Raw genomic sequence first — 20,613 nt, 5'->3', positions numbered from 1 at the left:
CCCTCTGCCCCTAGTCACCAACCAAGCCTAGCCTGCCCAGCTCCACCTTCTGCCACACCCATTCAGCACACAGACCAACCTTGGCCTGGGGTAGGCCTTTGTTTTCTGAGAGGGTGCTGTAGACCTGGGGAGCCCAGGCAGAACTTTGTACCCATCGAGGCTCCAGTGCAAGACCTGGGGCTGGAACTTAGGCCAACAGCGGCCTACAGACTGTGCTTCTGGCCGCACAGATCTCCTAGCCATCAGCCCAGGCAGAGTGCAGAGAGCAAGAGCAGCTGCCTGGAAATCACCAATGACCCTGGTGTGGGATGCTGGTACCCTGCACTGTCCAACCTGCTGAGCAGTTACTGAGCACCTGCTGTTCCAGGTGCTATTGCAGGCCTTTCCCACACAGCAGTCCCCTGGTATGGCTAGGTTCTCTCACCTCCCAGACACTGGGAGCCATTCCAGGTCCCAGACCCTACAGGCAGTGAAATCAGATGAAGCACCTGACAGCAGCCAAACCAAGAGGGGGTCCTTCTCCCTGAGGTTGAGGTCCAGAAATATGAGGTGTGTCCCAGTGCTATAGCCCATTGGGGCCCTGCATGCTGGAGGTATGCAGGGCACAGCAGGCAAAGGGTTCCCACATCTTGTCCCAGAACTTCCTAACATTTGAATAATTCAGGCCAGGTGAGAGAGGACCCTGCGAGGCAGAGGCCTCACTGTCACCTGGGGCTGTCTCTGACCTCCTGAAATCACCAAGCATCTGAGCTGAGGATCTGTGGGAATAGCCACCCCTACCCCTTCCCTACACAAGGACCCTGCTCAGGTCACACAGCACATTAGGGACACAGGGCTGACAGAGAATCACATGTCCAAGGCATGGACCAGCCTGTAAGGGCCACCTGTAGGAGCAGCCCAGGCCCTCGCCCTGGTTCACAGGGCCTCTCGTGTCCTCCACCTGCTCTGGGTCCATCAGCCAACCCGAGGCAGGATCTGCCTGTCCACACCTGCCTCTCCTCCTGCATTGCCTCACTGGTACAAACTATAGAAAGAAAAAGAAAGCCCAGAACCTACACCCCCAAACCCTACAGTGGTATCTGTCAACATTTTAATGTCCTTTGTGTCCTTCCTATGCAAACATACACAGGTAAACAGTTTCAACCTGTGTGTCTGGAACACAATACATTTGGGTAAACTGCTTTTTTTCTTTCTTTCTTTTTTTTTTTTTTTAAGAGATAGAGCCTCACTCTGTCACTCAGACTGGAGTGCAGTGGCATAGCCACAGCTCATTGCAACCTTGAGCTCCTGGGCTCAAGAGATCCAAGTAGCTGGGGCTACAGGTGCACCACACACCCAGCTAATGTTGAATTTTATTTTAACATAAAGGTGGTATCTCACTTCATTTTCCAGGCTGGTCTCAAACTCCTGGGCTCAAGCAATCCTCTTGGCTTGGCCTCCCAAGTGCTGGGACTATAGGCATGGCGACCATGCCTGGTGGGCAAACTGTTCTTTTAGTTGCTGTATTTTCAGATAGAGAGCCTCCTCCTCGTGTCTGATGGCTGGCACTCCCTTGAATGGGTGGAGATTTTTAGTTTTTAAGATGCCATTTCCTGAGTATTTGCTATGTGAGACACTGAACTGATCCTTTCACATCTATAGTAATGACAGGTGACAATAATAGACCCTCACCATATTCCAGGCATGATTCTGTGGGCTTTCCATACCTCACTCATTTGCCCTTCACAGAGCAGGAACTGAGAAGCTGAGTGGCAAGGTAACTCTCCCATGTTCATACCGTGAGTTAGTGGGGAGGCTCAAGATTGTCCCCCAGGTAGAAACAGGCTCAGAGAGGTGAAGGGACTGACCTCAGGTGACACAGCTGCTCCTAGCAACCCTTCCCTGTGTGCCTGTTTACCCTAAACCAGGCCTCCAGGGATATCCCCAAGTAGACACCTGTGGCCTGGGGCTGGGTTTATCTAACGTTCTCCTACCCCTGGAGACACTGGCACAGCTGTGATTGCTCCCAAACCTGTTTAGGTGCTCAAGGGCTGGGATGGGGGCTTCCCCTAAGTCAGTGATGGTCCAGCTCCCTGAGGAGGGTGGGCATCTTCACCCTTGAGCATGTGGGCATCTGTAGATCCTGCCCACCCTCCCCAAATGTGGAGTGGACAGCCACAGTGGGATGCCTCCATGCACCGCCCCTCACTTGCCTAGGGTCCCCATTCTATAAGTTCTTCTCCTCCCCTGGCTAGACCAGGGTTGCAGTGAACAAGGGCAGCTGGAATGGGCAGATCAGCTCACAGCTCACAGCTCACAGCTGGAGGGGCGACGTTTGAGGGTGGGCATGTGTGGGCACAGTAGCCATCTACAGGGTCTCGTATCCTCCTCCCCCACTTTCCCACCTTTCTCCCTCCTTCCCCACTCTGTATCTTCCTGGCTGCCCTCCTCCTTGCATCCAGACTATTTCCTGAGGTGGGTTCCCCTCCTCTCTTTCCTCAGCCAAGCCAGTGGACCCAGCCGCAGGAGTCCAGACAGACAGGAAGGGGTTCTAAAGCTCTGGGTGGAAGTTGTCCTAGAGATACCTCAAAGAGTCCCTCTGTGGGCCAAGAAATCCTCAGCACTGTCCTGGGAGAGCCTTAAAGTATAAGGTTTTACCCAAGTCCCCACAACCCAGACTCCCAATCACCTACCCTGCAAAGGCTATGGGGGTGGGGTGACCCAGGCGAGGGTCCTCCCTGTGCCCAGCCCTGGCTCTGTGCTGCTACCTGTGCTCCTGACCCAGAGACAAGGCCACTGCCTGAATGATGGGGCACTCAGCAGACTTCAGAAAAGACATGTGCCCCTAGGCCCAGCCCTACTCCCAGCTCCAGCCCAGGCAGACGTGTACTCAGAAAAAGCCCTGCAGTCGGCTGCAGAGCCACTACCCCTAGGAGCACCACCTCCTTTTTATGCACCCAAGTCTCCTGGGTTGAGTGGGAGACAAGTATCCCCTGATTATGTAGTGGTGAGGTCAGTGGACCCAGAGGCTCAGTGGGAGAGACAGGAATTGGGAGCATGTGTGTTCATGTGGGGGTTGGTAAGGCTTAGAGACCAGGACGGATGTTAAACAACTCTTAGGCAGAAGCTAACAGGAGGGGTTGATAACTTCAGGCAGGAACAATTTCTCTGCCACCTTACATGAACTTTGGCTAATCACAGTATCATTTGCATTGAGGTTTTACAGTTTCTCTGCCCTTGAAATCACTGTGATGGTTCCAAAACAACCATCTAAAGTATGAAAACGGGAGGGAACTCAACTCCAGGAATTACTATCCAAATTCTCAGAAAAAGCCTTGAATACTCCTCCCCTCAATTAGTAAGACTAAAAAGATTTCAGACCACCTCCTCCTAGTGTAGCTAAAGGGCCTGCCGGCTCTCCCTCCAAGAGTGTATGAGGGTTTTCCACAAAAGCTTTACCTTGCTTGGTTTACATGGTGTGTCCTGAAATTCTTTTCCTGAGGAACCCCAAGAACGTGAACAAATGTGGTAACAGGAGGTGGTAACAGCAGGACTAGAGGAAGCAGGAAGAGGGAGGAAGTCTTTTAGGCTCTGGTCTCTCAGCTGCCAGCCTGCACTGACATCTCCAGGGCTAGGCTTCCAGCTGTGGGTCCCTCCGCAGCAGGAGGGGACACAGTGGGCAAAGTGGGTGACTAGGAGGCTGTATTCTTTGAGCAACAGCCTTTGGATACATCAAAGGATACATCCCCACTGTCTTCATCTTGAGGGGCTGCCCCTCCCAGGGGACAGAGGCTCAGAGTCAGGACAGGGGTGCTCCATGGTCCAGTGTCAGCAGGACGGTGTAAGGCCCTTCTTAGGTCAGGACAGTGAGCACTCAGCTCCTATCCAGCAGATGAGCAGATCCGGGAACCCAAGAAAGCCAGCTCCCCCTCTGCCACAGGTGCTGGCCCCAGAAACAAAGCTAGAGAAAGAAAGAATTCGGCCTCTGCCCTTGACAATGACCAACGCACGCTCAGCTGCGGAAGAGCTGTGGGTGGCGCAGCCCCAGGGAGCGCCTCTTTGGAGGGCCGGCAGGAGCCCTGTCACCCATCTCGGGCCCCGCGTGTGGCCGGCTACCCAAAGCAGCTCAGCCTCTCAGGCAAAAGGGACAGGAGGCCGCCAGAGTCCCAAGTGCCCTGCTGCTGAGTCTCTTTCATCTACCTGGCTCCTCCCCTTGGATTTCCTGAGGGACATAGGCTAGGAATGCTTGAGAACGAGAATGGCGACAGTGGTGTTAGCGTATATTTAGGGGGTTGGATGAGGTTACAGGCTGGGACTGAAAATACACTTCGGGGCCAGATCGCGATTCGTACAGAACCGCTGCAAACGCCCGGGCCGTGCTCCGCTGGGTGGGAAGGCCTGAGAGGTGAGCAGCGGAGCTGCTGGGGACCAGAGTGTGTCACATTGTCTTTGCAAAGTCTTGCCGGTTAGGCTGGAGAAGTGCTGGTCCCCTTCACTTCGCTGAGACCTCCGCGGTGGGACCGCGTTTCCAACCACAGCGAGGGACGCGGGAGCGATCAGGTCCGGAGGAGGCGGAGACGCTGCACACAGCCTGGTTCCGCCTGCAGCGCCAGGAGCGGCCGCCAGATGCCGCTGTGGTGCTAAACACGCCCCACCCCGCCTGAGGAAAGCAATAGTGGCGCAGGCCCGGGAGGCGGGCCGGACCATTGAGGGCTCAGAGACGGGGAAAGAGACGGGGAAGGGTGCCTCCCCCTCAGCCGGCTCTGTCAGATGGTTTGCTCCGCCTCGCTGCGCCTGCGGGTTCCCAGGCCAGCCTGCGGGGCGGCGAACGGCGGTGCAGCGGGAACCGGCTGGCACTGGAGCAAGTAGCCTGCGCGCCGCCGCGGCGATGCTGGGGCTGCTGGTGGTGTTGTTGGCCCTGGCGCTCGCCTTCTTCGCGCTGCTAGATGTTTGGTACCTGGTGCGCGTGCCGTGGGCCGTGCTGCGCGCGCGCCTGCTGCAGCCGCGCGTCCGCGACCTGCTGGCGGAGCAGCGCTTCCCGGGCCGCGTGTTACCCTCGGACTTGGACCTGATGCTGCACATGAACAATGCGCGCTACCTGCGCGAGGCCGACGTGGCGCGCGCCGCGCACCTGACGCGCTGCGGTGTGCTTGGAGCGCTGCGAGAGTTGGGTGCATACTCGGTGCAGGCCGCCTCGTGCGCGCGCTACCGCCGCTCTCTGCGCCTCCTGGAGCCCTTTGAGGTGCGCACCCGACTGCTGGGCTGGGACGACCGCGCCTTCTACCTAGAGGCCTGCTTTATCAGCCTGCGCGACGACGACTTCGTGTGCGCGCAGCTGCGCTTCAGGCAGCATGTAGTGGGCACCTCGCCCGAGCGCGTTGTGCAACACCTTTGCAAGCGCACGGTGAGCAGCCCCGACCCCGTGCACATTCCTGCAGGGTACCCAGTGCTTACTGGTCCCTGGCCCCTCCCTAGAAGACGGTCTACTGCTTGCACCTCTTTGGGATGTCCTGTCCCACCCCAAAAGCCCCTGCCCTTTTCTCTGGACTGAGGGCCTTTCTGATGCCCTGGGGATTCCCTGGGTCCCTGAATCAACACTTCGTAGTCGGACTCAGCGTGCTCCTCCCTTGCCGTTTCTTAACCCGGTTCTTCACGGTTTCATGTTCCTCCTTCCCCTCTTCAGCACTGCAGACCACGCTGTACCACCAGGACTTGCACCCTAGGACAGACCAGACCTCTCCTAGGGTGCAAATCCTGGTGGTACTGCGTGGCCTGGCATGCTGAACCGCTCTCTCCTTGGTTCTGACCGGAGGCTGGAGAGGAGTGGTTAGTCAGGAGGTTGGTGAGCATTTCTTGGGACCTGACACTTTCCAGCTTCTAACTGAGGGCCTACGTTTCAGTCACCTGGTTTGAGGTTAAAGGACTAGGTCCTGGAGAGCTGCAAGCTTCCTTGCCTTTCTCCAGTTGGAGACAGGGCAAGGCTCTTCCCCAGGGCCTGCTTCTCCTTGCATGACAAAGCTTGTTACAGCCTGGCAGCTGGGACCCTGGGGATGGCCAGGATGGCCACGGTTGCCAGTGGCAGGTTTTTGAAAAGTTGCCTGGAGCCTCCAGGGGAAAGCCAGGGCCTGCCTGCCCCTGGTGCACCCCCAGGTGGGATGCTGCCCTCTCTTTGGCCTCGCACAGGCATCTCCCAAGTAGAACAGGAAGAGAGTCTCACCTTAGTCATAGAGGTGGGGACACTAAGGGTCCAAGACAGGGTGACAACCTGCCTAGGCCGGGTCCTGGTCTTTTGTCTTTGTGGAGTCAGGAAAACCCCAAAGAACCTAGATCACTCTCTGTCCCTGCAGGGCAAGGCAGATGCTGGGCTCTGTGTCCCTTCATGTCAGGAGTCCAGGAAGGGATGGCCATCACAGTCATGCATAGGCTGGTTGGTGAGGGGGCCAAGACCACTGCACAGCAAGGATAGTTGAAGAGGTGGAGCTTATAGCTTGCTGACTCCCAGGAATGCTGCAGGCCAAGGGTTTCTAGCCTGAGCCCAGGTGGGTGAGGGTCCCATGCCAAGTGGCGGGTATGGTTTGGGTCCAGGCCAGGGTTCTATGTGCTGAGAGGCTGGCCTGGGGTGCTGAGGCCAGGGAAGGAAAGTGGGGGTAGAGCCAGACACTGGTGCTGGGACTTCCTGTGAGGACCAGGCAGTTCCTCCTCCCTGACCGCAATTGTTCTGCACAGACCCAGGCTCCATCTCTAAGCACCTCTGTGTGGCCACTGACCCTGTGGTTGGGTGGACATTTGCCTGGCCACTCTCCTCCTATTAGAGTCCCTGGCACCCATCTGCAAAGCCTCTGACTCCTCAGGCCTGGCCCAGAGTCATGCTGCCATCACCATATGGTGGCTGTGTGTACAGGAGGAGGCAGCTGGTACAGCCAAGCAGGAGGGCTGGGAATGGCATGGTTGGGCCCAGAGCTGCCCTGGAGATCAAGTCCAAGGCCCTTGGTGCACTCTCCGCCAGCCCTAGCCTGCACTGTCAGGGGAGAGTGGCTCTTGTGCCATTCCACCTCCACCCCTTCACCCTGCCACTGGCTCCTCTGGGTTTTCTGTCATCTTCCAACCTGACAGCCTCAAGGCTTTTGCTTGGGCTCTGGGGACAGAGAGGGCTCACATGGCCTCCCTGGGGAGATGGGCCTGACAAAGGCAGGGTCATGTGGAGAGAGTTCTCATGGTGGAATAACAAGCACGGGGTGGAGAGGGGGCTCCTGGAAGGTCACAGGCTGAGGAGTGGCATGGGCAGAGGTCCAGAAGAGGAAGGCAGCAACCTAGACCCTGCTTGCCCACAGCAGTGCATGACCCATCGGAGCCTCACCCTCTTATCCTCTGCAGGTGGAGCCGCCTGAGCTGCCAGAAGACCTGCAGCACTGGGTCAACTACAACAAGGCCAGCAGCCAGCTGCTTGGCACGGAGCGTGGGCTCAGCAGTGCCGGCAAGGACCAGTGACCACTGCCCCTACATCCAGCCCACCCTGCCTGCAAAATGAGCAGGCCCAGCTGGGCTCTCTGGGAGCTAGAGTGGCCCCTACCCAGTCCCCTTCATCCACTGGGCTCCCTAGTTATTGACACCCTTCCGTGCTGGGCAGGGGATGGGGGAGCATTGGTGCCCTCACCCACGGTGGGGATGGAGGGGCAGGAGGCCCAGCCCAGCCCTACAGTGACATAGGCATAGGTGGGGAGGACAGGCCAAAAGCACAGTGTCCTGAGTACATCCTGTTAGCTGCTTGGAGGGGCAGGGCCAGGCCAGCGCAGCACTTGCCAGACTATTCCCTCTGGTGTTCACTGAGGTAGGGCAGACCCAGGATGGAGTCTGGGTGGTCAGATGCCTGGCTAGAGACAGACCAAAGGCAGGAAGGAGGGTCAGCTGGCATGTGCCAGCAGCATTCAGCCTTCCACGAGCTCCCCTGGTGTGGTAGCCTCTGCCATCTTTCCAGGTGGCTGAGAGGGGTCATTTGGCACAGGGCTCCCTGCTGGGGTGTCCTGGTCAGAATGGGAACAGAGCAGGGGCTGAACTCTGGTAGGTGCTCATCAAGGCTGTGCTCTATAACCTTGGGCTGGGCCCTTCCCTCTGGACTACAGCATCTCAGGCATCTGTCTTCCCATGATTGCTGTTCCTGCTCTGAGAGCTGTTTCGCTAGAAGGCTGGTGGGGGTATCTTCTTGGCCTCTCTACCTTCTGTTTTATAGGCTTCTTGTCAGCTGCCAGGCCAGGCTGTACCTTGCTCTAGTGGCCTGTCCTGGCAGCTGATGGGGATACCAGGCTGCTGGGATGCTGGCCCGGGCTGCCTGCTCCTGCCTATTCCCTGACCTTAATAGCTGGGGAAACTGAGGACAGAGTGGGGGCTGGTCCCCAGCCAGACTCTGGCCAATGCCTTCAGCTCCCAGAGAGGGGATGACCTGTCTAGCTGGGCTGCTGAGTCCCAGGACCCTGGGTATGGGGATCACTGCTTGCCCACTCAGGCCCTGTGCCACCCACACTGGCCCCCACCAGCCTAGGGCAAATCAGCAGCTGGACCCAGGACTGCCTTGCTGCCCCCTTAGGAGCCCTGCTTAAGCCAGAGCCAGGAGTTGAGGGGATGCCCCTGACATCTCCTTTGCACCACCCCCTCCCTCACTGTTCTTGCTGCTGCTGTTCTTGCCTTAAAGCCACTTGGGAATGGCAATCTTTTTGTCTTATTTAAAGAGGAAAGCTTAAGATTAAAGGGTTTCAAATGCAAGCATGCCTGGAAGGCCTCCTTTCTGACTGTCCCTTCCCCTGGGGCCATTCTCAGGATGTGTTTCTGATGTGGGGGCTGTGCAGGCTTGTCAGGCTCCTTGAGCTCAGGGGTCAGGCTGACAGGGCAGGACTTGTCTGCATCCCATAGAGCCTGAGGCTGGGAAGGGGTTGCCCAGGAGCCCCTGCTGGCACTTCTTGGCCCTCTCCTGGACCCCAGCCCTTGAGCCTTTCAACTCCCATCCACAGATGCCCAATCTGGGCTCCAGGAGCCTGAGGGCAGGGTGGGGGTAGCAGCTGGGGGCTGAGATCAATGGACCTTGGTGGGAGGTCTGGGCAGTGAGTTGAGGGGCTCTTCCTTAGGGTCTTTGAAGAGAGCAGGGAGAAGTGGGATTCCGGGACGTAACTGCAGGTGAGGGGGACAAGGGCCACATCTGTTCAAGCCTCCTGCCCAAAGAACAGGGCAGGGAAGAAACAGGCAATTGGAAAGAGCTGGATTTGAATCAGGCATTTTGTGATGGGGGAAGTAGGACTGAAGATGGAGCTGCAGCCAAGAGGGTGGGGCAGAGCCTCTGCTCCCCTGGGGTTCCAGAGGACAAGTTTCCAGGGGATTCCAGACAGGAAGTGGTGGGCATACATGTTGTTCAGGTATAGACTGGTCCAGCCAGTGTCCCTGGAACCTCAGGTGGGGTGCCTCAGCCATGTTTGGCATCATATGACGGTGTCCCCATGGATCCCTGGCTCAGCAGCTATCCCCAGGCTATGAAGGGCACTTCTGCCTGGACACAGAGTCCCAGGCTCAGTGGTTGGACTAAGGAAGAGTGTGCCCTTGTGAGCGTGTTGAGGGGTTGTGCACAGTGGCTGGACCTTGAAGATGGTTGAAGGCTGTACCCTGAAAGCCTCTTGGGCTTTTCTGTTAGTGTAGGAGCTAAAAAAACATGGCAGGGGCCCAGGGGCCAGCTTGGCAGAGGGTTTAAGGCCAGCGGTCTCTCTTGGCTTTTATGTTTGTAGGACAGGCTGACCACTCAGCAGAAGAGGGACCCCGCTGAGTTTGGAGCATTGTTCCAGGGTGATGGGTCTGGCCTGGGTCAGGGAATGGGCAGCTGGGACTTAGAAATGAGGCAGTACCTTGTTTTTCCAGCAGGACCCAGTCCGATCCCGTAGGCCTGCCGCTCCTAGGAAGTTAGGGGAAAGTGACTGCTCCCACCCATGCATGGGCTGGGCCCTGCTATCCCTCCTGTGCCTCCCATGGGCTGACAGCTGCAGGACAAATGTCAGCTCCAGGAGCCCCACCCACTGTGGTGTCTGAGGTCTGCACTGTGTCTGGGTGCTAGGCCCAGGACCTCTGTGGTAGGTGCTGATGAAGCAGTCCCTAGAGACTCTTGCCCTGGGGTAGGGGGCAGTGTGTGCCCTGTGGGCCAGGTGGACAGAGCCTGGGCTGCTTTGGTGAGGTGTCCTTGGGCCTATGCTGGGGCAGCTGCCTGTTGCATTGCTGGCTGGAGCACCTGCCTCCTAGGCCCACTCAGCTGGCCGGTCACTGCTGTGTCCCCTTCCATCCAGACCCAGAGATGCAGACCCTCTGCACAAGGCTTTGATGAGTGGGGTGCAGCTCTACCTGGCACCCACCTCTAGAGCTCCTTTGGATCTTGGGACAACAGGATGTTGCCCACCTCCTGGACAGGGAAACAGAGGCCAGGACAGAGTGTTCCCAGCATGGCCAGGTGTCTCAGTGAGGCCAACCAAAAGGGCTGACGTGTCCTGGGCTAAGATGGCCCCTCCTGTCTGACTTCTCTGCCCAATACCAGGGGACCTAAGGGAGAAGGAGACTTTTCTTGGGCTTAGGTCCTGGTCCGGGAGGTGGTGGGGCTAGTTAGCAGGAAGTTTGCAGACTTTCCCTATCTGTAAAATGAGCCCAAAAGGTCCTGGATGAGACATGGCCAGCTCTGTGCTTCTTGGTACCCAGGAAGGACAGAAGTCATCTCGACTCTTGCCTTATTTATTTTCTATGAGTTTTGGAGACGGAGGGCAAAAAGTGCCCCTGGCATGCTTCTCTCCCCTTGGGGCCCTTGAGTGGCATGAGGACACTTGGCACAGCTGGCCGCCGGCAGAGCCAGGCCCCATCAGGAGAGGAGGTGCCGAGGAGAGCCTTCCCAGCCTGCTGCCCTCACGAGTTGCAGAGGTCACGGAAGCAGCAGTAGACTGGGTGGGCATCCCCAATGCCGTCAGGGTCAGTGGCAATGCAGGAGCTGGAGCAGGAGCGGGTCACCATGGGGCTGTGGTTGAAGGGGTACTCTGCAGGGTAGGCCAGTGTCAGAGCCACCGCCCTGCCCAGCCCTGCACTCGCCTGTGCCCTTGGCTTTGCCCTTTCTGCCGCTTACAACCCTTCCCTGCCATCCCCATTCCTCAGGTTGGGTCTGGAGAGTCCTCCATGCCTATCTCCCAGACCAATGGGGACGTGTTCATGGATAAAGCCCCAGCCCCTCACACATCTGCAGCACCAGCCATAGGCAACCCAGGCCAGAGGCTGAGGCAACAGCACCTACCAGTGTGTGGCAGAGCTGGGACCTGAGTCCCACCCCACCCCCTGTGCCTGGTGCCCCAGAGTAGGTCCCTAAGGGGCAGTAACCCCCTAAGCTGCATGGGCCTCCTCTAAGGTGGGGAAGTCCACCTTGCCCTTCCCACCCACCACCTCTCAGGCCCAGAGGAGCAACAGCAGGATGAGGGAGGCATTTGGGGGTGTGCATCCCAGGACTGCTAGAGGCCCCTGCCTCACCTGACTCCACCGTCACCAGCGTGGTCTTGCAGGCTGTGTCCTCTGGCTTGCATTGGGTGATGTTCTTGCACAAAGCAATGGCTGTGGGCTGCTCACAGTTGTAGCACCTGAAGGCCTCACCTGGGCAAGGGGTGGGGACAGAACCTCATCACCTGGCCTTGAGGCCCATCCTGGCACCTGGAGGAAGAGGCTGAAGGAGACTCATTGGTCCCTTTGAGGCCCTCTGGCTGACTGACAGACTTGTACTCCACATCCCTCCACCAAGCCTCGGTCTCCCTTGCTAGAGAATAGGGCCATGATCCCTAGCTCTAGGACCCAGAAAACTCATTGAGAATGAGGACAAGGAGCTCAAAGGGGGTCCTGAGGAGGCCTTCAGTCCTCTAGGAGGTGGGCAGACAGGTGCAGAGGCAGGGCCATGTGCGGCCTACTCACCACAGCCCACGCTGCAGGCTGCCATGAGCAGCAGCCGCACAGCCCAGCAAGGGCCCATCCTTTGTGCTCCGGAGATGGAGGCGGCTGGCCTCACATCGAGATTTATACCTACCCAGCCCCTAAGACAGCTGCTCCTGGGCGGTGGCAGGAGCCAGTCTGTGAGTCAGTGGAGTGTCATAGGGAGGCAGCCACCTGAACTATTGTCACTCACCAGCTAGGGGGGAGGGTGGGACCTAGAAGCCCCGTCTGAGGACCATGGCCCTGCCTTCTGCTTGCACACCTCCAGCTCTGGAGAACTTATCCCTCCCCAGACATGCCCTGTCTCTTAGCTCTGATCGAGGAGGCACATCCTGCTGAGCTCAGACTGACCCTCTGATGGGCCCCCATGTCCTGGCTGGGCCCCTGAGGTTCACATAGGTAACTATGTCTGCCACATAGGTGCACTTTAAATGGGGGAACTGTATGATATGTGAATTATATCTTGACGAAGCTACTATAAAAAAAGAAATAACAGTATTTTGAGTACTATGTTAAAATACCATTTTTTGGCTCGGCGCCTATAGCTCAACCGGCTAAGGCGCCAGCCACGTACACCTAAGGTGGTGGGTTCGAATCCCCAGCCCGGACCCGCCAAACAACAATGACGGCTGCAACCAGAAAATAGCTGGGCGTTGTGGCGGGCGCCTGTGGTCCCAGCTACTTGGGAGGCGGAGGCAGGAGACTCGCTTGAGCCCAGGAGTTGGAGGTTGCTGTGAGCTGTAATGCCACAGCACTCTACCCAGGGGGATAGCTTGAGGCTCTGTCTCAAAAAAAAAAAAATACCATTTTTTGATTAACAAGTTAACCTATTAATAGAAATCACATCTGAGCATCTTGGAGTGTTTATAATGTACTCCACCTCTAGTCTTGGGGACATTTAAGGTCCAGGATGGCCTTGGCCCTTGCTGCCCAGACCCTGCCTCTTGTTCTTTCCCTATAGCCCGCCTGACCTCAGCAGGAAGCCCACAAAAGAATTGCATCTGGCCAAGGCCACTGCCCTCCACACCCAGACCCCTCTGCCTGGCGTACCCCTGATACACATGCCACAAAGTAGAGACCAGTGTGGAAAACTGAGGGCCTGATGAGGTGTTGGTTGGGTGTGGTGTTGGCTGGCGAGGCCTCTCATCACTGATGGCCTCTTCCCAGCTAATAGCCTGTAGGCCAAGCCTGAGTTTCTCAGTTTTAGGCCCCTGACAACAGGGCTCTACCACTCTCCTGGCCTGACAGTTTTGTCTGACCTTCACGGCCCTCCTCCCACTGAACATTTTGTGTCCATGCCTTTTCTGCCTGGGCCTTCCAGAGAGCACACTATATGGTCCCTTCCCCAATGCCTCACTCTCCCTGTGCTGCAAGGCCTGTCTAGTTTCTCCTGCTCCACAGCCCTATCTCGTATGCCAGCCTCTCAGGTTTCCCTGTCCTCCAAGGTCCTAATGAGGGCTATGTGGATGGATGGATGGATAGATGGATGGAGTGATGGTTGAGTGGATAGATGGATGGTTGGAGGAATGAATAGCTGGATAGGTGGGTGGAGGGGTGGATGGACTGGTGTATAGGTGGGTGGGTAGATGGATGATATTTGAGAGTGAATTGTGGAGAGAGGAATGTGGGGATGGGAGAATTCCAGGACAGAGGGATAGGTGGCTGGAGAAGTAGGGGTAGACAGATGGATGGTGAATGGGGCCTGATGAGGCAGAATGGGATGCTGGACAGGGCTTTAGGCTAGTGTCCATGTCGGAGGCCTGAATTTTGGGCTTGGCCTTGATGCTGTCTCCATATATGGCCTTGGGTGGCCCCTTTGTTTCTCTAGACCTGTGTTTTTCAACCTTTTTTTTTTATCTCACGGCACACTTGAACCTGTAGTTAAACTTACATGGAACACTTAAATTATGTTGATCAAAAAAAAATATATGCTTACTATGCTTTGAACTTCTTTTGAAAATTATTTATTGGCTCGGAGCCTATAGTTCAACCGGCTAAGGCGCCAGCCACGTACACCTAAGGTGGCAGGTTCGAATCCCCAGCCCGGACCCGCCAAAAACAACAATGACGGCTGCAACCAAAAAATAGCCGGGCGTTGTGGCGGGCGCCTGTGGTCCCAGCTACTTGGGAGGTGGAGGCAGGAGACTCGCTTGAGCCCAGGAGTTGGAGGTTGCTGTGAGTTGTAATGCCACGGCACTCTACCCAGGGGGACAGCTTGAGGCTCTGTCTCAAAAAAAAGAAAATTATTTATTTACTTTTATTTCTTTTTTAAAGAACATGTTGCTTTCTCTTTTCTTTTCTTTTCTTCTTTTTTTTTTTTTGAGACAGAGCCTCAGAGCCTCAAGCTGTCACCCTGGGTATAGTGCTATGGCATCACAGCTCACAGCAACCCCCAACTCCTGGGCTCAAGCGATTCTCCTGCCTCTACCTCCCAAGTAGCTGGGATTACAGGTGCCTGCCACAATGCCCAGCTATTTTTTTTGTGGGAGGTTGTATCCGTCATTATTGTTTGATGGGTCCTGGCTGAGCCTCGGGTATATGTGGCTGGCACCTTAGCCGCTTGAGCCACAGGCACCGAGCCTTAATTAATGATCTTTAAAAATTTTTCACAGCACACCTAAGATTCTCTCACACCACACCAATTTGCCATGACACCTCAGTTGAAAATCACTGCTCTACACTTTAGTTTCCTGTTTGTAGATTGCAAAAGTGGGCTGAGGCTAGTTTTACAAGGCTAAGGGATGGTTGCAAGAAATCAAGGGGAGGGCATAGTTTGCAGAGGGAGAGACCATGGTTACAGCAAATCAAACACTGGGGCTGCACCTGCGCAGGCAGCAGGAGCAGCTCCTCCCCAGGGCTTGCTCCGCAGATACATCCAGATATTGTGAGGTGCCAGGGACTGTTTGGTTCTGGACCCTGGTCTTGACTCTGCCCAACATCCTGTGTATTCCACGCTTGCTTACTCTTGTCCCCCTTTTGTGGGGTGGTGGTGGAGGGAAACAGCTGCCCCACAGGATGGCCATGAGAACTAGCAAGGCTGAGCTAAGGGTGGGTCTCCGCCAGTTTCACAGCTCCATGCAGGTTGCAGTGTGGGTGGATGGGTGGCTGTGCCAGCGAGCCTCAGGTCTGGGTGCTGAATATGGAGGTGCCGGTGTGTCGTCGGTTGCAAACACCTGGGCTGCTGCTTGCCCGACTTTGAAAGGAGGGAAAACCTGGGAGGATGTCCCAGGTGGGAGTGGCAGCAAGAAGAGGGGCACACACGGCCCTACTTCAGGCAAAGTGGGTGCCACCCTGGTCCATCCCTGAGCCCAGCACCCCATTAGCTGGTGGGAAAGCAGCACCAAGCAGACACAACCTGGGCAGGGCTGAATTTGTGACCCAATTGGCCTGCCCTCCTAGCCTCCTGCCTCTTGGGGAAGCCATGCCCTTCCTGCTGGCCCTACATGTGGAACCAAAGACCAGTTCGGAGACTGGTCACAGGTAGTGTGTGACATGGGGGATAGCCCAGCTTCCTGAGCCTGGAAGTACTCATCTGGGGTCAGCCTGCATCCCTGTCCCAAATGCTGATTGCCCCTAGCCCTTGGGGTTGCTAGATAGTTGAAGTGAGGGGCTGTGTGTAAAAACTGAGCTTTGCCAAACCATCAGCAGCAGCTGGCAGAGGCTCCAGTGGGGTATCCCTACATCCTCCCTCCTGTGGTCTGCCCACCTCAGGAGGACAGAGAGGAACCTCCAGGGCTGCTCTCCAGGCCCTCACCCATTATTCAAGATGGATCCATGGCCCCTGGCTGTACCTGTCCACCCAGCTGGCCATAGCTGCCAGGTCAGCCATCCATGTCCTGGGAGCTGGCTCCTCCTCCTTGGGCACACCCCTTCACCCTCCACTCAGAGGAACTGAGTTTAAAATGCACACTGCACTGGTCCACTGCCCTTTCCAGAACCCTCCAGGGCTGTCTACTGCCTTTGGGATGCAGGCAGAGCCCTGCCCCACCTTTGGTGGCTAAGGCCTGCCCTTCCTGGCCCAGCCTGAGAGGCTGCTAAACTGTTGGCTCCTTTCCTGGGGGAACATGTCTCCATTCCTATAAGAATCCTCCCTAGCCCAGCCCTGGCCATGCTGTTGAGCAGGGTTGGCTGGATGGAGGGACAGGCGGATGGGTGGGTAGGTGGAAGGACAGATGGCCTGAGGGGAGGGGGACGGTGCATGGGTAGCTGTATGAATGATGGATGGATAAAAGGATGGATGGGTAATAAATGTTTCTTCCAAGGAAATCCAGAACAGGTGTTGTTTGTGGCCCTACCTAGACCTTGTCCTGGCACTTGGATTGACCTCTCCAAGGGTAAAAATGCCCATGTAGCCTCTCTGATGGGGTTGAGTTAGCACAGGCTTGGACACTCCTGCAGATGGGAAGCTCACTCCCTCTCAGAGCAGCTTCACATCTACTCTCCCTGTTGCCACAGACCCCCACAGAGAGGAGCATCCAGCTAGGGGAAGGTGGCCTATGCCACCAGATGTGGGATTCAGCTCCTTTCCTTCCCTACCTGATCCTGTCTCCTCAGCCCCAACCTGGGGCCCCTGGCTCCTCCTTTCCCCACCATGCCATACCTGGTACTGTCCAGCCCCTACAGGATCTAGAGCTGCCAGGCTGCTGTACTGGTGAAGCCCTAGCTTGGCTGGGTCCCTGCAAACCTGCTTCTCCCAGCTGATGAGTTGAGGAGGGGGCCTGGCTGAAGGACTCAGGCCATATGGAGTCTCAGAATAGAGACAGTTACTAAAAGGTGGCCTCATAGCCAATGAGGTCAAGGTCAAAGGTAGGGTTTAAAGGCCTCACTTATAACCTATGACTGGGCATGAACTGAACACTTTTCCTGCCATTGACTGAACACATTCTCCCATCAAATAATGAGCCTTGACCCTGTTCACAGATTGAACCCTGAGCCTTGGTTTCAGAGTGAGCCTTGATCCCTGGCTACGTATAAACCCTGACATCAGTCATAGATCAAGGCCTATCATTGGTTACAGACTGAGCCCTGACTGTGGTCACAGGTGAGCCTGGTTCCCAGACTCTGTGATGGTTTGTGGAGAGTGTACGTGTATTTATAGGGTTTGTGGAGTACTGGTGTGTTTGCAGGGTGTGTGTATGTGTGTGCTGAGTCTCTACCCAGGCTTAGAAGCTGTGACCCCATGCCTCACCTTTGTTGGAGACGTAAGAAAATCCATGTGAGAAGTGTGACATGATGGGTGAGAATCATGTCTCCCTCTTGACAAAGTCACAGCTCAAGGTCACAAGTGGAACCAGCTAGAACCAGAACATTCCTAGGCTTCCAATCACCCTCAGTCCAGGAGGCTGCCCTCGTTCTGCCCCCAGGGCCTCTCTGATAGATGGCAGCTGTGTTGTGTGAGCTGCATTCCGGAGCTAGTGGGGTTCACTGTGGGGGGGGTCCTCCCTCCAGTGGCTAGCAGCTCACCCAAGGCCCCAGGAGCAGCTGCCCAAGCCACAAGGGCAAGGCAGGGGCAGCGCTGGGGGCAGGGCTTAGGGTGAATGAGGGGCCGTGCCCCATCCTCTGGTCAGACCAGGCCCAAAGTCCTACCCCTACCTCCCTTGAGCAGCCCTGGGGAGGGGCTGGTGTTGGTGGAAGGTCTGGGTCCCTGGTTTGGTGTTTTTAGGGCCGCAAGCCTGTGTATTCATACTTGCCATTGTGCTGTGTCTGCCTGGAAACCTGTGGGGTGGAGGAGCCCTACAGGGGAGGGGGAGATGGGCTGGAGGACTCCAGTTGCTGATTCCAGGCCAAGGTGAAATGAAAGACCCTCTCGGCCGGAGCTTGAGGCTGCCCTGGGCAGCTAACAGCCCTCACCCCAGGATGGGGATTCGAGAAAGTGAGAACAGAAGCTGGACATGTAGGTGAGCCTGGACTCCTGCCATGGCCTCCACCTCAAAGCAGCCTCTGCCATCAGCCTCGAGGTTTGGCCTTGCTCAGGGTCTGGAGAGAGCCATCCAGCTCCTGGGCCACTCTGGTGACTTTCTTCCACCTGTCATGCCCCTGCCCAGATCTCTCTGCTGTTCAAGGCCAAGCCCTAATGCTCCCTCCTCCAAGGAACCATTTCTAACTCTACTTCAGGGATACAGTCCTCCCTGCCCATGGGGGTGTCACTTCATGCACCTTCCGGCCAGACCCCTGAAGCCTCGAGGGCCTGAGGGCAGCAATCTGCCTGGTCTGTGTGGGAGTCCCAGTCCTAGTGACTGTCCTTGCTGCAGAGCTTAGAGCACATGACAGGGAGACAGGAAGAGAAACAGACATACAGGGACAGAGTCAGAGATGTAGCCCTGCCCAGAAAGGAGACTCAGGAGGCCTGGTGCAGGAATCACTTCTTCAGGGCATTTGGGGCTGGGCCACACAGGATAGGGGGCAGGAGCAGTAGAGGTGAGAGGGGTCTAGAACTGGAGGCTCAAGATGGGGATAAGCGTGATGACCAAGGCCAGGCCACAGGGGCTGTCCAGGGCAGGTGCCCCGTCCACGTTGCACAGCTCCGTGTTGCAGCAGGACACAGGCCGCGTCTGGCCGATGCCATCCACATCTGAGGGCTCACACTTGCTGGCACATGACTTGGTCACCGTGGAGTCCCCAAGGAAGGGGTACACTGCGGGTCCAGGAGGAGTCAGTTGTCAGGGGTCCTTTATGGCCCACAGCCCCTCTGCAGTCTCCCTTTTCTCAGTCCCTTCTGGCTCAGTGACTGAGTGACTGCTGTGTGCCTGGGACACACCTGGTGTCCTGCCCTCCCAGTGTGGACAATGGGACCAAACCAGAGATACCCAAATGAAGTTGTGGATATATTCCGCTAAAGGAAGGGATTGGTGGGGGGGAAAGGAAGGAGGGGTCCTCACTGCTGGGACAGAAAGCCTATGTCAGGAGTGAGGCAGAGGGTGGCTGTCCATTGTGCCCAGAGACCAAGCTCGCTAGTGGTGCCTGGGCTGAAGGTGGCTCTGACCTGGGACCCCAGCCCTGCCCCATGGGCAGCTACTGACCTATCTCCAGGGAGTAGAGTGTGGTCTTGCACATGGTCTCGTTGGCATGACAGGTGGTGATGGTGATGCAGCTGGCCACGCTCATGGGCTCCTGACAGGTGTAGCATTGCAGAGCGGCCACTGGAAGCAGATCAGGGCCAGTCAGCTCAGCCCTGCTCTGGAGGCCTAGCTCTCAGAGATTTAGCCGATGCCCACCTGCTAAAACTCAGGGAAGTCATCATAAACTGGACACTGGTGTGGGGAGGTAAGGTGACTGAGTCACTGGTGTCTCTATAGTGAGAGGCGGGCCTGGGTGGGTCTTGGGGCAAGGGTAGGGGCAGGTCACCACTTGGTTCCCTCCTGGGGAAGGGTTTTGTGAGGATTCAGGGATTAGGCCAGGAGGGCTATGGGTGTAGGGTGGGCTGGCATGTCTGGTGTGCCTACAGGTGCCTGTGTAACAAAAGGTGTCCACCCCCTGTGGGGTGCCGGCTACTGGGCCTGGAGGCCTGTCTACCCCCTCTTCCCCAGTTTCCCTAGCTCCAGTCCCAGGAGCCAGGTCTCTGGCAGGCTCCTCCATCCCCCCTGCATGAGCTGCCAGAACCTCTCCCCCTCTCTGGTTAAGCTCAGCTTCTCCCTCTGGGAAATGGGCATAACGGTCTGGCTCAGGCCCACTGGGCCAAGCTTCTTTGCTGGTTGAACATGGGGGGCACATAGGTCTGGGTCCTTGCTCCTTACTGTCCTCATCTCACTCTGGGCGTACAGTTTCCTTCCCTCCTCCCATCAACAGCTGCCCCAGCCCATGGTCTCCATGAAGTGCAGTCCCCAGCAGGCACCCAGGGCCTTGGCTCCTACCCACCTGGGAGGCCACATTCTGCTCACCCCACTGTAGCCCAGCCCTCTCCTAGACCACCAGGAGGGTGGACAACACCCTCCTGGGACCCCCACTCCCTCTGTCTTCCCTCCTGAGGGGCCCTCCCGGGAGATAGTTTGGGAATGTCTGTGGGTATGGGGTCCCCTCTACCCATGCTGCCCCTTGGGCCCACACCTCACCAAGCTCCCCGCAGGCGGCCAATACCAGCACCAGCAGTGCCAGCTGCATCCCCAGCATGGTCCCGGCAGCTGGGTCTGTGCTCACCCTGGGCCTGCCCAGAGGGGGCCAGCAGATACCAAGTGTGGTGCCCAGACCGGTTGGTTGAGCAGATTAACGGGCTCCAGTTACCAGGGTGGAGGTGTGGAGACCCCGCCCCAAGCCAAACGGGGCCCCTCCTCACTCTCCCTCCCTGCTCCAGGCTGGTCCACTTCCTCCCTGCCCCTGCCCCTGCCCAACCCCTCCCGCTCTCCCCAGGTCCCTCCAGGATCCCCTTCCCACTTGGAGTCCTCTGCCACCTCCCCTCTGAAACTTTCTGCCTGGGTGTTTCTTCCTCCTCTCTCCATCCAGACAGGGATGGAGGGGCCCTACTCCTGTCTCCCATGTCCCTCTCATGTCCTAGTGGTTCCAGGCTAGAATCTTCCTGGATGGCCTCGGCTCCACTTCCCAGCTCCTTCAAGAGGTCAGGCTGGTGCTTTGCCGGGCTGGGGCCTGAACTGCCACTAGACAACGAGCTGAAAAGTTTGCTCAGAAGCTTAAGGAGACAAACACCAAAAACTGCTGGGTCAGCAG

The 20,613-nt window shown here is 57.0% G+C and overlaps 3 protein-coding genes across 3 annotated transcripts; 1 reads left to right on the top strand and 2 right to left on the bottom strand.

Annotated features, from left to right (window-relative positions):
* The first annotated feature begins 4,803 nt into the window (after nucleotides 1-4,803).
* Nucleotides 4,804-8,736, top strand: THEM6 (thioesterase superfamily member 6). The gene is made up of 2 exons (XM_003803269.3): nucleotides 4,804-5,383; nucleotides 7,354-8,736. Exons 1-2 carry the CDS (start codon nucleotides 4,868-4,870, stop codon nucleotides 7,465-7,467), a joined length of 630 nt encoding a protein of 209 aa, XP_003803317.1. The 5' UTR covers nucleotides 4,804-4,867; the 3' UTR covers nucleotides 7,468-8,736.
* A 2,160-nt stretch (nucleotides 8,737-10,896) lies between these two features.
* On the bottom strand, nucleotides 10,897-11,995 carry SLURP1 (secreted LY6/PLAUR domain containing 1). The gene is made up of 3 exons (XM_003803268.1): nucleotides 11,938-11,995; nucleotides 11,506-11,625; nucleotides 10,897-11,024 (listed from the first exon to the last, which is right to left on the bottom strand). Exons 1-3 carry the CDS (start codon nucleotides 11,993-11,995, stop codon nucleotides 10,897-10,899), a joined length of 306 nt encoding a protein of 101 aa, XP_003803316.1.
* Nucleotides 11,996-18,383: 6,388 nt separating this feature from the next.
* On the bottom strand, nucleotides 18,384-20,073 carry LYPD2 (LY6/PLAUR domain containing 2). Its single transcript, XM_003803277.2, has 3 exons — nucleotides 20,004-20,073; nucleotides 18,975-19,094; nucleotides 18,384-18,589 (listed from the first exon to the last, which is right to left on the bottom strand). The coding sequence occupies exons 1-3, from the start codon at nucleotides 20,059-20,061 to the stop codon at nucleotides 18,384-18,386; spliced, it is 384 nt and encodes a 127-aa protein (XP_003803325.1). The 5' UTR covers nucleotides 20,062-20,073.
* Nucleotides 20,074-20,613: the final 540 nt, after the last annotated feature.

This window comes from Otolemur garnettii, unplaced genomic scaffold (genome assembly GCF_000181295.1).
Source record: "Otolemur garnettii isolate 467f Iridium unplaced genomic scaffold, OtoGar3 scaffold00291, whole genome shotgun sequence".
In the NCBI taxonomy this organism is placed as follows: domain Eukaryota; kingdom Metazoa; phylum Chordata; class Mammalia; order Primates; family Galagidae; genus Otolemur; species Otolemur garnettii.
This window is presented reverse-complemented; position numbering and strand designations above follow the sequence as displayed.

Bases quoted from the DNA above. Each gene is read 5' to 3' on its own strand.
- SLURP1 (XM_003803268.1), bottom strand. From the start codon at position 11,995: ATGGGCCCTTGCTGGGCTGTGCGGCTGCTGCTCATGGCAGCCTGCAGC. The intron at 11,626-11,937 runs GTGAGTAGGCCG...CCCCTTGCCCAG, and splicing joins AGCCTGCAGCGTGGGCTGTG to GTGAGGCCTTCAGGTGCTAC. The intron at 11,025-11,505 runs GTGAGGCAGGGG...CCTACCCTGCAG, and splicing joins GCTGGTGACGGTGGAGTCAG to AGTACCCCTTCAACCACAGC.
- LYPD2 (XM_003803277.2), bottom strand. From the start codon at position 20,061: ATGCTGGGGATGCAGCTGGCACTGCTGGTGCTGGTATTGGCCGCCTGC. The intron at 19,095-20,003 runs GTGAGGTGTGGG...ATCTGCTTCCAG, and splicing joins GGCCGCCTGCGGGGAGCTTG to TGGCCGCTCTGCAATGCTAC. The intron at 18,590-18,974 runs GTCAGTAGCTGC...CTGGACCCGCAG, and splicing joins ACTCTACTCCCTGGAGATAG to TGTACCCCTTCCTTGGGGAC.
- THEM6 (XM_003803269.3), top strand. From the start codon at position 4,868: ATGCTGGGGCTGCTGGTGGTGTTGTTGGCCCTGGCGCTCGCCTTCTTC. The intron at 5,384-7,353 runs GTGAGCAGCCCC...TATCCTCTGCAG, and splicing joins AACACCTTTGCAAGCGCACG to GTGGAGCCGCCTGAGCTGCC.